Below are 16,151 nucleotides of genomic sequence, written 5' to 3' on the forward strand. Positions count from 1 at the left end.
AATTTGTATGACTGAATTTCAATAACTGTCTCAAAATGGTAGTTCTGTAACAACTTCATACGGATACAGGAAAGCTGTCCTACAGCAAACCTCATAACACTCCGCTCTGAAAAAGTAGTGCAGTATACTCGCACCAAAACAAAGGAAACGGCTTGGTTGTACTCAGCAGCGTAGCCAGAAAGATATTTCGGGAGGGGTACTACGGGGACTTTACATCGGTCTTTACATGGTCGTCTGCTTCTCATTGGCGTCAAAATTGGTTTCTGCTGCCGTCTGGATATGAGCCATCGTTTGCGAACAAATACTGGGTAGGTAACATCGGGGGTCCACGGCCCTAAGACATGGAAAGTCACTTTGTTCCACCAGAAGAAAAAATAAGCCAATGGTCCAGAAATATTCTGTAGTTTGTGCAGTAATATATAACAAGGTCATTTTGGAACCTACAGATGTGTCTCACTGTTCTGTGACCAGATCATAATTCCCATGAGCTACTGATCTCTGCAGTATAATTTATACCCCCGACACCATGGGCACATCTGAACTCCTTTACACAAAGGGACACCTAACGGAAAGGCGTTGCTTGACGTGCCACACGGCAACGGAGAAGCTCCTTTTATGAAGCGGTCCTTTTGGGAAGCTGAGATCGGCTATCTCCTTTTCATCTGTAAAGGCTTATCGTGTAGCCTCGAACGAAGGGCTATACGACAACAATACTCTAGAACGAAGGTTAGACCGGGTTTTAATCTTTTCAAATACTCGACGTCCGCATGCAGATATTGCAGTTGCAGTACCTATTTTGAGCTCACTGGTCGTATTGCCATGTTTACTGTTACTATGTCGTACATGTAGGCCGGTTCCAACGGAAATATCTAGCGTGGCATTTTCGGGTATATTATTCAAAAGAAACACCAAAAGGGGTTCGCTCTTGCTGTGTGTCACTGACTTTTCGCGAAGGTGTCCTTTGCAGCGGAGAAGGACCCGTAATGGGAAGGAGTTCAAACACGCTCATATATCAGGGTATAAATTAAAGTATAATAGAAGTATTATAAAAGTATAGAAGTATTTAGAGCAGCACTGAGGTGACCCCCCCCCCCTTTTTTCTCTCTCTCTCTCTCTCTTTTGCTGTATCGTGTGCTGCAATAACTAAAATGAGCTCCTGCGAAAGAACGACAGGAGCAGGTGACCCACAGAGCACAACCCCAGATCTCTTTTTAGCACCCGTTTAAAAAATCCTCCCATCGTGAAAAGAGCATGTCGGAGAACTAGGGAACGCCGTGACATAACATGGTCCTCAGGAAAGTGATGTAGAGCGGCACAGGTCGAGCAGGTATAAGTGACGCGCGAGCTGAGAAGAAAGCGGCAGAGAAGAAAGGTGCGGGACTTCCCCACGTGACGCGAGGGTCCTGTCAGCCGTGGGCGGCTGCCCTCTCCGACTGTATATTTGTAAATTTGCTGTGCAGTTATAGCACCCACCGCAGAGCAAAAATATTTCGCGTGGTGGGTGGGGATGGACAGCTTGACGAATAAGACAGGGTTTTCGAGCAATGTTAAATGTCACCTCTTCCTAGAGGCACAAAACTTTCTTTCTGTTTTTGGTTGGTATGAAACATTTTCCCCACAATTAGCGCAACCGTAGCGAAAATTGGGACGCCTGCAATAGCCCACCAAATCCCCAGTGCGCGAAACACCTTCCTTCGCCTTCACGATAGACGCGTGATGAGCGCCGCCGTAGGGACGTTCCTCATTGGACCTGGAATCACATGATCGAGGGTGAGCAACACCGCACAGGCCGGAGCGTCTGCTACCGCTTCGGAGATGCCAGGCGTTCTCCGGCTGCGTGATGTGCGAAACAGAGGATTTGAAGGCTGTCAACAACAACCACCTCGATTTTTCGGGACCGTTGTCATCACGAGAAGAACGACTGGTGCAGCCCGAAATTAACTGTGTGTTGTACGGCGATACCCCAGTGCTTCTAGACAATGTGCAGCCTCTCTGACCGTTTTCACCGCACAGTTGGTTCAGTGGCTAACAGGTGGCACACACAATACTGCTGTCATCGCTTGCTTTCCGCTACTACGAGTTCCGAGATTGCGCAGAAGCCGCGGATATATATTACTCTTGTGATTGCAGCATTATTTTGTCAGGCTGCATATATGCTTCGTTTTTTTTTTAGAAAACGTGATATAAATCATATAAAGAATAGAAGTCCACAAGAAACAGCTCGCAATGTTCATAGCAGACGGTTTTTTTCTACCAACGAATGAGGGGGCCCTGTACCACGAACGTCACACTAGAGTGGGTGGGCGATTTTGCAAATTAATTGCACCGCGGCAAGACAACTCTGGACAAAAATATTTTGAGGGAATGCTTTTCACGTACTGCTTTACAAGATGACAGCAGTTTTTGGCCATGTTAGATACCACTTTAATGCTCCTTTAAAAGGGCCGCGACAGGTCATCCCACGTTATCCCAGAAAAACGTAAAAGATGGTTCTTTGCATCACTGTGAACCTGCATTGGAAGTTTCACGTCGAAGAGGGTAATATAAGCGGAGAAAATGGGCACCGCGAATACCAAAAGTCACACAGCTCTGACATCACAGACCTCGCCACCGCCAACGAGGCTGCGCATGGGAAGTCACGTGCTTACGGCTCCCAATGGGAGCGAACGCAACTCTGAGCTCTTTGACATCTGCGCTTTCCACGGGAGTGTGTTCGAGGGCTTGTATCTCGCTAAGTACGACACGCAGAGGAATAATTCTTTTTTCCTCAGTATTGTGGCGTGCAGTACAATGCGTCTATGATGTAATGAACTACATCTATGAAAGTGTCCCAGCCCCTTTTAGGCATGTCCAGCAGACAAGCAAGCAGCCGGCAGTGTGCCGTTTTTTGCAAACAGACAAAAAGTTCAAAAAGGCTTTCACTTTTATACGAGTGATGAAATCTTTTAGATAGCAGCACTTTAAAGAACTAAAATATCTTTCTAAAATGTCTCCGAAGCAGTTTGCTAGGAGCAGTCACGTATCTACTGTTCCTTTCATTCCTTTCCTACATTCCTTTCATAATTGTAGCAATACTGGTTCAGACCTGTTCACTAGATATCACTTCTACAACTTCACGCACAACTTGAGCGACTTGGATAGTATCACAGTTAACATCAGCACAATGGTCGGCAACATTAGAAGACACGTCGCACAAAAAACATGTCGTTTCTACTATAGCGGCGAGATCGCCCACAGTATTAATGACTTCGTTTTCCTCCCCCGATTCCTTTCTTGTTGCTCGTGTTTCTGGCTGTACTTCTGGTAGCTGCCTCGGTTGGGGAACGTAACTGGTACTGTCTGTACTGTTTCCCATGTCACGATCACATTCCTCAGTGTCGGGCACAACTATCTTGAGCACACATTTTACGCATTCTCTCACATCTTCCTCGATATTATCTTGAAACTGCGACCACTGTTCACTGGCACTTTGCACTGCCGCCACGAGCATTCCGTTCCTGCTGCCACCCCCATGAAGTCCGTCGAAGGGTATCTCGATCGTTGCACATTCCTCTATGGGCACGTCTCCATTCTCAAGGACGACAATCTGGAGCGAAGTGTCCTGCTGGGAACCGCCGGTGTGCTCCGTGAGATACCTGTGTTGCTGTGTATCACACACTGCCACACTGGATGGTGGCAGTTTCGTCTGCGCTCCGCTCGGGCGCTTTCTACAGCCGGAACTGACTAGATCGATTCTGGCACTCGCAGCTGGCAACCTATGGCGCGTGCAGTTCCTCGTTGGTCTCGACGAGGCCGCGATGTCTGAAATTTCACTGCTGGGCTCAGCTACCGCTGTGCTCCTCCGAGAGGAGGCCAACTTAAAGGCTTTCTGCGTTCTTTTCCACCTTTTCGCATTGTTGGGAGCTTCGCTGAAGTCGATAAATCTCTTATACTTGCGTATTGAAGTGAACTGCTCTGTACCATCCTTGCTGCATTTTGGATCTTCGTATATTGTTTCCAAAAGTTTGCACTGCACATGCTGTTTGCCGCTGGTAACCGTGGGCTCCATTGCAGCTGGCTCCTCCTCACTGGCCTCCATCTTGGGGAGCTATGATATTGTTGGAAGGATATGAAATACAGAAACGTTGAAACGTACAGCGAGTGCATACGCCGTGTTGGCCTGCAGTGCGGCTGAATTTCGCGGTCTCCGTTTGCAAACAGCAAACAACAAACAATTGCATTAAAGGCCAGAAAGTAATCCACACAATAATTATTCTGACGAATTTGTGGACACGAGCTCCGCTTATTATTAATGGATTACGCTGCGTTTTGGATAATTTTATTCAGGTGTGTAGATTTCAATTTTCAAATCGAGTGGCGGACCTAAACTAGACATGTACCCGTTGAAGTACTGAACTTTGCGCATTTCCCGCTATACATGTTCGAACAAACTGTCGTAAGATTCGTCATTTTCTGCCTTGTCAGTCTGCTGTATGGATTGCTTATGCTGTTGGCACCTTCGTTTCATTTAGAGTCGGCAAACATCAGCACATCAAATCATTGCATATAGCTATCGATACCAGTTAGTGAGGCACATTTTGGCAGCACCTACTTCGTTAAGTTGCTGAAACTGTTCGATCTAGCCTGTTAAACGTACTGTAGTACTGTATAAGCACTTACCGCTTTCTCATCCAAACCCCAAAGACCGCGGGTAACGTGAAGATGCACGCGACATTTGCCAGGTGCAGCGGACAGCACTCAGAAGCCGTTTTTCAGACCATTTGGCCCATGATTTGGCCAGTTAGAGCCGTTTTGATCCATAGAAATTTATGTGCATGTTCGGTCTAACGGTATAGCATAACCGTGACTTTTTGTAAGTCATCTGCAAGTTGCAGGGATTCCGACTTACACTTTCATAATGTAATATGTTCTTGTCAAAATCAGCGTGGTCGAATCGCTACTAGCATCATTAAATGGCCGCTCCCGCATGTTGTTCGGATTGTCGTGGTTTCGAGTTCACCGTTTGACGCGAAAGACAACACACAATGCTTTGTGCGCGATAAAGGAATATTTGGATCATTACGGGATGCCCCAAGGCGTTGTAATTAATACCAAGCTAAGAGCATCCTAAACGCACTCTAGAGAAACCATGGGAGATACTGTTGCATCGTCATGGAACACGCTGAATGTCTGCGAAGGAATCCTAAAAACTGTTCGAAAGCTGGGTTTTCAAGGAATGACACCAGTCCAGGTGTGTTGAAGCGCCCCTCCCCACCAATAAAAAAAAAAAAAAAAAAACTTTCAAAGTGGGTTCATATTGTATCGTTTTGTTCCAGGCAACAACTATCCCACTGTTTCTAGCAAATAAGGACGTAGCCGCCGAAGCAGTTACTGGTAGTGGTAAAACACTTGCTTTCCTCATACCTGTGTTAGAAATCCTGCAGAGAAGAGAGGAACCACTTGCGAAATCTGGAGTAAGACAGCCATCTTGCGTTGTAGTCGCCCACAATTTAACGTGACCCAAACCTATTCCAGGTAGGTGCCATAATCATCTCACCCACACGAGAACTTGCAACGCAGATCTACAATGTGCTCCAGCATTTTCTTGAGTTTATGCCGCAGTTCAGTGCACAGCTCATCACAGGGGGATACAGCCCTATGCGTGATATTGAGACGTTCAAGAAAAATGGGTACCAACATCTCAGCTCATGCTGCTTTCAAATTTCAGACTTGCGTTACATGTTTCTTTATCTTTTTCCTCAGAGGTAATATTATAGTTGCAACCCCTGGACGCATAGTTGACATATTTGAGCGAAGGGATGAGCAGTTCACTTTTTCTGCCTATACGAAGTCTTTGGTGAGTGCATGTCACAAAATTTTACAACTGAAACACATATCACCTCTTTCCACTCATGTTGAACATAAGTTGTTGCTGCAAGCAGGGGCAGATCCAGGGTGGAGATGACAGTTTATACATGGGGATTTCCCTCCCCCCCCAAACCGATGGTCTGCTCCTGGCTGCAAAATGTTGGAATGGAAGGTATTGTGTTATATCGTTTTGTTTTCCACTTGATTCATTAGTTTTTGTCTGGCTTATACCGGAAATTTCTTATCAATGTCACATACTGAAACTGAATAGTAAAGCGAATCAAATTTCAGTTCTGTTTTTACGGGTGACAAATAAAGCAGTTGCGCAGTGGTGTATATCTTGTGCACAACTCTCCTGTTGCCTAACATATGAATTCCACAAATGCTCATGGAACTGCCATTGAAAGTAGCTCAAACACATCTTTCTCTCAGTTGGAAGACTACTCTTCAATTTCTGATCTGTTACATAACATTTAAGTATTAGAAATTTTCAAATATTGCTATGCTTAATTTGAATGCCTTTGAGCATAGGGATAGGACGCAAGCAAAGACTCAAGACTTGAGTCTCGTCCTGTCTGCCTGTTCGTCCCCGCCTCTTGCTTCACCCCAAACGCTGGGGGGAAATATTGCAATCTACTTGAATGGCCTTGGATGTGTTACATATATATATATATATATATATATATAAAAAAAGAGCTTTGGTTTTACTCTAATGGGTATAATTTGTTGTCTGTCTGTTAGGAAGTTCTTATACTGGACGAAGCAGACAGACTGCTAGACATGGGCTTTGAGAAAAGGTATAATCATAACCGTTACGAGATTCACATATCATACCCAATGTTGGAGTGTGTCGATGTGCCATTGCACACTACAATACAAAATGCTAATTGATGTCATTCTTCGCCACATCCCAGCATCAACACTCTTCTTTCGTACTTACCAAAACAGCGACGGACAGGGCTGTTCTCAGCAACACAGACAAAAGAAGTTGAAGACCTGATACGGGCTGGGCTGAGAAACCCCGTCTGCATTACGGTGAAGGAGAAGCCTGCTTCTGGTTCAATGCAACGCACCCCAGCGTTGCTCAGCAATTACTACATGGTGGGAATGAGATCTGCTTACGTGTGCTGTCCAGTCTAGGAGCAGCGTCAGAAAGTCGCATTCATTTCATTCGCAGGTCTGTGAACCCGATGAAAAGCTGAAGGTATTGGTCTCATTTCTAAGAAGCCGATCAGAAGCCAAGCACTTGGTATTTTTCAGCACCTGCGCATGTGTGGAATACTTCTCCTTAATTCTTCCCCAGTTAGTGCATTTTATACATCAATGAAATGCCATTAAGCATTCTGTGTACACATGTCTTTACATATTACTGTTTCCTTATTACGTATAGTTTTCTGAAGAACGTCACCCTGATAAGCATTCACGGAAAAATGAAATCCAGGAGACAAGCAATCTTCGACAAGTTCATGAAGATGGAGAAGTAACAAACATTCATGTTCATTTGCGCCGTCCCTTCCTAGAAACGTTGGAATCGTTTCTTTAATGTTGCATTTCCTTCACACGTGTAGGGGAATCTTGCTATGTACTGACGTCCTAGCAAGAGGCGTAGACATTCCAGAGATTGATTGGGTTATTCAGTATGATGTCCCAAAATCATCAAGGCAGGTCACAGTTATAATTGGCACGTTAATTATTTGGTTTGTTATCGTTGTTTATGGGTACCTGAAAAATAAATTGAATTTAATTTTAATGTGTATTTCCCAGTGCCTTCATACACCGTTGTGGAAGGACAGCCAGGATGGGCATGACTGGAAATGCACTGCTGCTTCTAATGCCCCATGAGGACTCTTACTTGAACTTTCTAGAACTCAATCAAAAGGTGACAAATAAGAATACATTTTTGGTAGGCATGTGCAAATAAGTATATTAAAACTGAAGCGAACACATACATAGCCAAAGCAGATACAAAGCGAATATTTGTATATAACTGGATCAGATACACATACAGCACATGTACGGTTATAAATGCGTGTACAGCATGTATACATGATATATTCATACAAATGAGAATATGAAGTAGCACTCACTTTGTTTTGCGCCCTCTCCTGTGGCGTGTGTAGCTTTGGAGCCATTCAAATGTATTTGGTTTGGAAGAAATTACAATTTGAATATAGAATTCTCTATTCAATTATTGAATCAAATATGGAATTATTCTTCGCTTCGATATTAGAAAAATTTGAATATTTGCACATGCCTAGTTTTTAGGATAAGCTAGAACAGAGCAAAGTTCTTGTTCTCTTCTTGCTTTCTGTTGATGGGTCTTTGCAGACAGCAAAGAAACCATCAGTGCATACTAACACCGACTCTTACGGCTATTACCAGGTGACACCTGAAAGAATGGATCTTCCTTCCGAGACGTATCCCATCATCGACAAAGTAAAATCTTTAGCAATGAAAGACCGGTGAGGAAAAGTACTCTTGACTATTGCCAATATGTTTCGTTGATGTTGGGTTTCTCTATTTTGATAGTGCTCTATATGAGAAGGGTGTTAGGGCCTTTGTTTCCTATGTACAAGCATACAGTAAACATGAGTGTCACCTACTTCTTCGTATCAAAGGTGAGCGACGGCGGATGTTGATCATTGAATTGAGTATCAATGCTGACCTTTTACATAAACCTTCAGATTTGGACTTCGGTAAACTGGCCGAAGGCTTCGCGCTTCTTAAGATGCCGTTCATGCCTGAACTTAGAGGCAAGAAAATAAAGGGATTTCAAGCAAGCGACGTTGATGTCAAGGCAATTCCTTACAAGTTAGTACAGCATCTAAGAACATGACAGCTGCACTGAACGTGTTGTGACTAGCCTTTTCATCTTGCGTGTACAGGGATAAGGCTAGGGAGAAACAAAGACAGACTAAACTTCAAAATGGTGAAGAGGAGAAACCAGAGGAGAAGAAGAAGAAGAAGAATAGGAAGGTAATGCTCTGGAGGTAGTAGGGGAACAAATTGTTTAAACTGATCCTCATTGTGTGTGTTGCAGAGACAAAAGCCAAGAGAACATGCTGCTACAAAACCGAATAAGAAGCGGAAAACGAAAGAGGAAATAACAATGCAAGAATGGGATGAGCTGGCTTCAGATGCTAGGTTGATAAAGAAACTGAGAAACAAGAAGGTATGACCAAGGAAAGGCGAGGATTTCTTGAAAGCAATTATTCGAAAACATGCATTTTCTTTTACAGATAACAAAGGAAGAGTTTGATGAGGCCTTTGATATTTAAGAGCTCACCAGAGATAGAGCATTACTGTACAAATACATACTCGCACGTTGAGCATTTCAGTCATGTTTAAAAAGTGCCACAATACTGCGCATAAGAGACGTCACTCTTCCAGAGTCCATATGCGCAATCATTACATGTTTCAATCACACCATGAAAATATAATGGCGTGTAGCAAACCTCACACTTTGCAGTGTACTACAAATTTTTCTAAATTTCCATTAGAGTCTTCTATGTGTGGAAAAAATAAAGATTGATGTCTTCCCCATACGTTTGAATAGTGAAAGTCTCAATTTACTATGTATTATATCAGCTGTGCCTCCTCATGATAATAAATTTTCATAGTAAATTCTCAGGTGAAAGTAAAAGCACATCTGAATTCAACTACCTATAACTAAAAATAAGACTGTTGAGAGCATCTGTCTAATATACAAAACAAGACTTTCGTGCAGTGGGCTGCACTTCTTCAAGTTTGAAGCAGTTGTCCAAACAACAAGAGAATATAATATTTCAGAGATAGAGAAAAATAAAAGAAATGGAAACTGGTTTGGGCAAGTTGCAAACAGATACACACAGGAGCTAGGGAAAACATTCCATGATATGAATACCCGCAACAGCGAGAAATGCACACAGTACAAAAGCACTTGCTTTTGTGCACAAGTGCTTTCCTTTCATCTCTCTGCCATGTGACATGTCTGTAATATATGTTCTTGTTGTTTGGACCATTGCTTCAAACCTGAAGAAGTGCAGCCTACTGCACAAAAGACTAGTTTTGTATATTAAGTAGATGCTCTGAACTGTCTTATTTTTGTTTTAAATCTTTACTTGGTCTTCATACGTTATACCTATAACTAGCGAATAAAAAGGAACGTCCAGCTATCCTTTATTGCAATTGAGAGAAACAGTATTTTTGTAGAAATAACAGCAATGGTAGTGCAGCACATAACAGTGACAACATAATGGTACATATATATATTCTTGCTTCACTTGCTAGTATTTCAAGTTTTGAAGTACTTTTTTGAACACTTTTTGAACAAAAGAATAGTAAATGAGGTCCTGCTCTAAAATGCATAAGAGATGCCAATTGCAATTAGCTTCTTATTTGCTTATTCAGCATGCCAGAATGAAGTAGAGAAGATCAGTATGTCACAAAACCCAGTATCTTGTGGCATGCTTCCCACATATGTTAAACCAAAGCTTTAGAAACCTAGAAAATATGTAGAATGATATGGCATGCTAAGGGAATGTGGCAAGTCGTTTGGTTAATTTAACAAAGTGATAGCATGAGTGGAAAAAAAATGTGTCTGTTTATGCTACAACATGCACAGCTTCAGCTTTGTGCTGTTTTTAACAATCATTAGGTCATTTCTACTGAGATAGTACCAAATACTGCACGGATACATACAACGAAAGAAAAAGTATTACCAGGTTACGTATCGCATTTAATAGTTTGGAGATGGGCAGCCCAGAAAATATTGTGTGACACCACAAAAAGGGGTTCAACCCCTCTGACATACGTGTACAAACGAGACGACACGGTGTGCATGTGTAGGTTCAAAACAAATGCATGAATTATGTAAATGCATAGTAGGGTCCATCTCTTGATGGAGGTAGAAGACTAGTTTGTTTAAGTGTACAATAAACTATTTGAACGTACATTGTCAATACCAGAATATTCTGTTCACTGCAAAGGCATTCACACAGTAGTTTCAATAAGCATATAGTGACCTATATGTAACAAATCAGTGGCAATAATATAGGTATTGTCATCTTCTGTGTTCAGAGTGTACGGAACAAGAACCAATTTAGTTTTTAATTGATTAATGATCAGCATTACTACTTACTTCACCACGGCCACCAGGATATGCATAGAATTTGAGGTTCTCCTCAGAAATCTTATTTGTACGTTCTTAAGCATAATGCATAACACCTGCTTATTCTTCAAAATGCTAAAAAGTCTAAAATATTTTGGATATTCTGAAACTACTGCAATAGTAATTTTCTGTAAATTAATTACTGGGCTTCAGCTATACTTTATATTTCACTGGCATAATATCACGTTCCTTCTTGCATTTGTACACACTGAAATATTTTCGTTTGTCGAAGAGAACGTCACATTTCAAGCGGCAATACAAGAATATGTGTCCAGAGGTTGCTCAAACTAAAGCATTCCACACAGGTAAATTAAAAAAAAAGGATAATATTTGTGTGCTTAAACTTTGGTACGTATGTGCATTCCTAAAGGCCTGCTAATGTTATAGAATAAAAACTGTGTCAGTCTCTCGTATATAGTGAGTGGGTAGTTTAATGTTCTACTCAGGACCCGTGTTGTACAGAGGTGCAAGAATGGATTTTTCTACAATTGGCTTTTGTGCGACATTTCATACACAGTGGACGTAGACACGGTATATCCCCTTTTGTGGCCTTATGAAGATAACTGTGGGGAGATTTTTACAAAGCCAATACAACTGACAATGCTTCTGCTCACTCCTTCACCACATGAACATATATTAAAGTCAGGATGTCGTTTAGACAATCGCCCCAGACGAATTCAAACACAGGCTTCCTACAGCTATCATTCCTTGTTAAAGAAGGTGATGTTGCCCGTGTTACAGATATCGGAATGTAATCGTCTATGTGTCTTAGGCTAGGGTCCACTTGTCTGAGCATTTCATGAACAGGGTCTTTGTGGTGGTTATAATTCCAGAAGATCAGGTGGTTTTGATTTTAAAAAGCACTTCTTCTCGCCTGGTCTTCTCATGTGAAAGTCCCTTCATTGCTTTAGTCCTTCTCAAGCACAAATGTTTTTGGCAGCATCAATCAAACATGCTTCACCTTATTAGTGTCTATGTATGTGGTCAGTATTCCTGTAGTATAGCCTGTATAAGACGCAATTCAATTTTGATCCCAAAGAAAATAAGGATGTTATAGTGACACCTGTATCAGCGGTAACAGATTTTTTTGAGAGAGACATTCCCATAATTCTCGTTGTTCAGGGTAAGAAGGGATAGCATGAATCCAAGTATTTGATCCCTGCAGAACATCTGTGTGCAACGCTGTTGCCCAGTAAGGTAATGATGTTGCCCTTTCATCATCAAGGTTGCCCCACCTGCTCTTCTGTCACAATGCTGTAACTTGTTAAGAAAGGCCATATTGTAGTCTGGGTTTCTAAAACCGTTTTTGAATACCTAGAGCACAAAAGGAAAAAGGAAGTTGGAAATGTCAAATCTTAGAAGTGATCTGATCTTTCTCAGTGCTGTCAAAGAACCTCTTATGACTGCTATTGCTGTCCTTCCACTTTTGGATATTGTATTTTGTTTTGTTATCTTGCATGCTTTCATGCAAGAACCTAACTGAACTTTCATGAAGGGTATTTCGGAAGAATGGAAGTTATGTGCTTCGACAAGAAACTCGAATTGCACATTCCCCCCTTACTTGTGCTTCTTTTCCTATTTCAACTTGTGAGATCTCCATCAAGTGGCACCCGTATATTCCAGTGTGTGCAATATCTAAAAGTACACAAGCCAATTGTAAAAATGCACAAACACAAAACGCAGCCTCTAAAAAGTTTTGCAAAAGCAAAAAATGGAACATGCAGTGCTCATGTAACAACATACAAACTTTTCCAAAAAATTAACACACTCACTAATACTTATTTTGCTTCAGCTGACTCAACTTCGCGGAAGTTTCCTTTACCCAGTTTTTTGCCCCTTTGCATTTGTTCTGCCAATAGTTACACCACTACTAAAAAGCAAGTGAAGAAAACACACAGACTTTGGTTTCACGCTAGCATTAACTGCATCACAGCTCATCTTCGATCCTCCTTGACTTTGAGTATTGCCTTAGCAGTTCATTCACCGAACTCAAAACCTCTGCCTCTCCTTGACCGTGCACTAGTTCCCCAAGAGGGTGCTGACTCTTTGACGTCGTCCCAGGGTAAAATACAATTGTCGGGTACCTACGTATCTCCACTGCATCACAAACTTGATGATGTTCCTCGCAGTTCAAAGCTCCAAACTTCACTCTGCCTTCGAGTTTCTTGGCAACGGCCTCAAAGTGCGGTCGGAACTGCACGCAGTGACCACACCAGGGGGCGTAAAAATCGACCACCCAGGGAGTTCTGTCCACGAGCACAGTCCTGAAGTATGCGTCATGATCCAGTTCTTCAACACTACTGGGCAGAAACTGAAGCACCCAGGCCCGCAACGACGCGGAATCGCGGGACCAGCCGTTGAACGTGAAGTACCTCCGTGAATCAAAGTGCCCGCGTCCGTAGACACGTAGGTTCGGGTAGGAGCGTACGCCGTGCTTGGAGCACAGCCACGCGTCACTTTCGCAATCCACTTTTCCCACACGAATGTTTGGCTCGTCTGCGACCAACTTTCCAAGTCTGTTCCATTCGGGCTCCAGCCTCATGCAGGGCCCACACCAGGGCGCGTAGAAGTCAATCGCCCATACTTCCTCTTCGCCTTTTTCCTCGACCAGTTTGCTGAATGCCTCGGGAGTGAGCTTCACCACTTTGGGGTCGAGCGAAACTTCTACGAACTCTCTTATTTCTGAGGCTGTCTTGAAGCCTGTCAGTACATTCCTTGCGCTGTTGTTGAACAACACCATGCTAGGATACGAACTAATTTGCTGAGCCTGGCACACGGAAGCGTGGGCAGCACAGTCTACAGTTGCGAAGCGTACGTTATGTAGCCATCTGGACGTTTTACGAAGTTCAGGCAGGGCACGCATACACGGTGGGCACCAGGGGGCGAAGAAGTCAACCAGCCATGGCGAGGGACTTTCCAAAACAGTTTTAAAAGTAGACGAAGTTAGTGTTTCCAGTCTACTTCCCATGCTTTCCTTCAGGAAGGAGGCCAAGTCTCTAGCACTGACCCTGCCGTGATAGACTTCGTAGCTGCCACCGGACCGCAACACTAAATAAGAAGGAACTTTCGATACCGAAAGTTGAGAGCAGATTTCTTCCTGGTCGTCGCAGTCGACATAGCCCAAATGTACGGACTGGACGTAACCCTTAATGTGCTTCAGCTCGTTTTCTTGCAACGTGTCCAACTTTGCTCTGTTGAAATACAGAAACCAGGGTTCAGCTTCCTCGCCTTCACTAGAAAGTGATTTCATGATGTTGCTAAAAACGTCTCGCGTAATTATTTCAAGGTCTGGCAGCTCCTTTAGGACAGCCCTGCGAAGCTCTGCAGCGTCACTTCCTTCGATTTTTTTCTTCGTGTCACTTGTGCCGAAGAAATATGTACCGTCTTCGACTGCTAATGTTCTGCACACTCCTGGGTTTTCTTCACAGTTCACAGACGACACTTGCGCAAGCCCATCCAGTGCCACTGCTAATTTTTTTACCTCGTCCGAACTGACACAGTGCTCCGCACCTGGACACACGAATAGGACAGTGGGCTTTGCGCGATTAGTTTCGGGGGAGCCAAGCAGTTCAGTGTCTTCCACGTGAAGTGTGAAGTCGGGAAGATGTCCCAAAACAAATTTTTGCAGGTCGTCCAGTTCCCTCGTACCAACGTATTTTTGCTTGAGGGGATAAATAAGTAGTGACGGGAACGAGTATATCCCTTCTTGCCTACACATCTGCCAATCTTCTTCGCAGTTGACGGCACCCACGCGAATTATGCCTTCAAACGACTGAGCTAATTTGCGCCAGTTCGGCGCCAAATGGTGACAATGACTGCACTGGGGGGAGTAGAAGTTTATGAACCAGATGTCCGAGGATTCCAGGACGGCGCTCTGAAAATCATTTCTGCTGAGCGTCACTATTTCTGGATCATCGTCGTAAATACCGAACTTTTCGTAATAATAGTTCCAACTGTGGAACTTGCCGTTCCAACGATTGTTGTCTCCGAGCCCTTCTTCTCCGTAAGTGTCGTAACGTTTCCGCGTGTCCGGATCTTTCAAGACTTCGTAAGCTTTGTTGAGCTTCACAAATGTATCGTGAGCGTCGGAATCCCCCTGATTTTTATCGGGATGTAGGCGAAGCGCGAGCTTCTTGAACGCGCGGCGAATTTCACGCGTGTCCGCGTCGCGTTCGATACCAAGCAGTTTATAGTAATCGTCGCAAAGCACTGCTGATACAAGCAGCGATATGACTACGGCAGATGTGTGGTTCAACTTCATGGCAGCAGGGCCCTGTATAGTCTTTCACTCACCGGCTGTCAAGCGAAGGAGTTGCACGTCAGCATAGAAGTACGCCTACGACTCTCACGCAGCACGCTGTTTGAAAACCGTGTGACACTGGAATCACAAGCGGTAAGAGACCACAAAGGTTCACAGATGAAATGGAAACTCTTGTGATGGAACAAGTGACTCTTGAAAGCTCATAGCAAAACAAAAAGAAAACCAGAACCCCTGGTGATGTCGATGTCACTCGGTTGGAGAGCTATGGACGTGAGCACCATGACCACGTGTACCGATTAGTAGACCGTTGATAACGTGGCCTTCGAAGTACTGTACTCGCCGCATCCAATCAACGAATAAGAGTTTGAGTTACGCGCGCTGTCATTTGGTCCAGTAGGTATGATAAGTTCACGGTGACGTTATCAACGTTTTGCTATCCGAAACTTGTGTGTGCGCCCGCGCGCGAAAGATTACGGGAGAGTCTTTCGGCTGTAGTTTCAGTAATATGTCACGTGAGAAGGGAAAGAGAGAGCAAGGGATGGGCGGGAATAGCGGGAAGACCAAAGACGGGGAGGTCAGATTGGTATGTCCCCGGCGGCAGAACTGTTTGCAAGTAGGGCAAATTATATGCGATTTCTTTGGGAAAAAGGAATTGAGAGCGGTTATATGTACGCAGCCCGTCAGACTGAGAACAGGATAAACATTCACTTAAATGCTCCGTTGAAACATCACTTCCAGCACGTCATGAACTATTATTTGCGACGTTGCTTGTGTTACCCGTCTCTCCGCTGCTAGAAGAATCCCCAGCGGCCAGCGCGCGGGCAAAAGTGACCCTCTCACGTGACATATGACGTTCGCAGAGAGGCGGAGCCCGTGTTATTCGCACTACTGCCC

At 43.7% G+C, this 16,151-nt stretch overlaps 3 protein-coding genes across 4 annotated transcripts; 1 reads left to right on the forward strand and 2 right to left on the reverse strand.

The window, feature by feature from the left end:
• Positions 1-2,911: 2,911 nt before the first annotated feature.
• Positions 2,912-5,655, reverse strand: LOC135368538 (uncharacterized). Of its 2 annotated transcripts, none has more exons than XM_064601906.1 (2): positions 5,404-5,655; positions 2,912-4,087 (listed from the first exon to the last, which is right to left on the reverse strand). In XM_064601906.1, exons 1-2 carry the CDS (start codon positions 5,464-5,466, stop codon positions 3,080-3,082), a joined length of 1,071 nt encoding a protein of 356 aa, XP_064457976.1. In that variant the 5' UTR covers positions 5,467-5,655; the 3' UTR covers positions 2,912-3,079. The 2 variants fall into 2 exon arrangements, with proteins under 2 accessions (XP_064457976.1, XP_064457977.1); XM_064601907.1 differs by lacking the exon at positions 5,404-5,655 and adding an exon at positions 4,660-4,928.
• On the forward strand, positions 4,925-9,392 carry LOC135368537 (ATP-dependent RNA helicase DDX55-like). The gene is made up of 16 exons (XM_064601905.1): positions 4,925-5,230; positions 5,316-5,453; positions 5,515-5,669; positions 5,743-5,836; positions 6,589-6,644; positions 6,762-6,948; positions 7,025-7,149; positions 7,238-7,327; positions 7,416-7,508; positions 7,612-7,726; positions 8,230-8,309; positions 8,377-8,465; positions 8,532-8,658; positions 8,733-8,823; positions 8,888-9,019; positions 9,087-9,392. The coding sequence occupies exons 1-16, from the start codon at positions 5,129-5,131 to the stop codon at positions 9,123-9,125; spliced, it is 1,713 nt and encodes a 570-aa protein (XP_064457975.1). The 5' UTR covers positions 4,925-5,128; the 3' UTR covers positions 9,126-9,392.
• A 596-nt stretch (positions 9,393-9,988) lies between these two features.
• LOC135368536 (dnaJ homolog subfamily C member 10-like) lies at positions 9,989-15,642 on the reverse strand. The gene has a single exon (XM_064601904.1). The coding sequence runs from the start codon at positions 15,255-15,257 to the stop codon at positions 12,924-12,926; it is 2,334 nt and encodes a 777-aa protein (XP_064457974.1). The 5' UTR covers positions 15,258-15,642; the 3' UTR covers positions 9,989-12,923.
• Between the last annotated feature and the right edge of the window lie 509 nt (positions 15,643-16,151).

This window comes from Ornithodoros turicata, chromosome 9, assembly GCF_037126465.1.
Source record: "Ornithodoros turicata isolate Travis chromosome 9, ASM3712646v1, whole genome shotgun sequence".
NCBI lineage: Eukaryota > Metazoa > Arthropoda > Arachnida > Ixodida > Argasidae > Ornithodoros > Ornithodoros turicata.

Coding starts and splice junctions, on each gene's coding strand:
- LOC135368537 (XM_064601905.1), top strand. CDS start 5,129: ATGGGAGATACTGTTGCATCGTCATGGAACACGCTGAATGTCTGCGAA. Junction 7,727..8,229: donor TTCTAGAACTCAATCAAAAG/GTGACAAATAAG, acceptor GGCTATTACCAG/GTGACACCTGAAAGAATGGA. Junction 9,020..9,086: donor AGAAACTGAGAAACAAGAAG/GTATGACCAAGG, acceptor TTTCTTTTACAG/ATAACAAAGGAAGAGTTTGA.
- LOC135368538 (XM_064601906.1), bottom strand. CDS start 5,466: ATGGCTGTCTTACTCCAGATTTCGCAAGTGGTTCCTCTCTTCTCTGCA. Junction 4,088..5,403: donor CTGCAGGATTTCTAACACAG/GTATGAGGAAAG, acceptor ACAATATCATAG/CTCCCCAAGATGGAGGCCAG.
- LOC135368536 (XM_064601904.1), bottom strand. CDS start 15,257: ATGAAGTTGAACCACACATCTGCCGTAGTCATATCGCTGCTTGTATCA.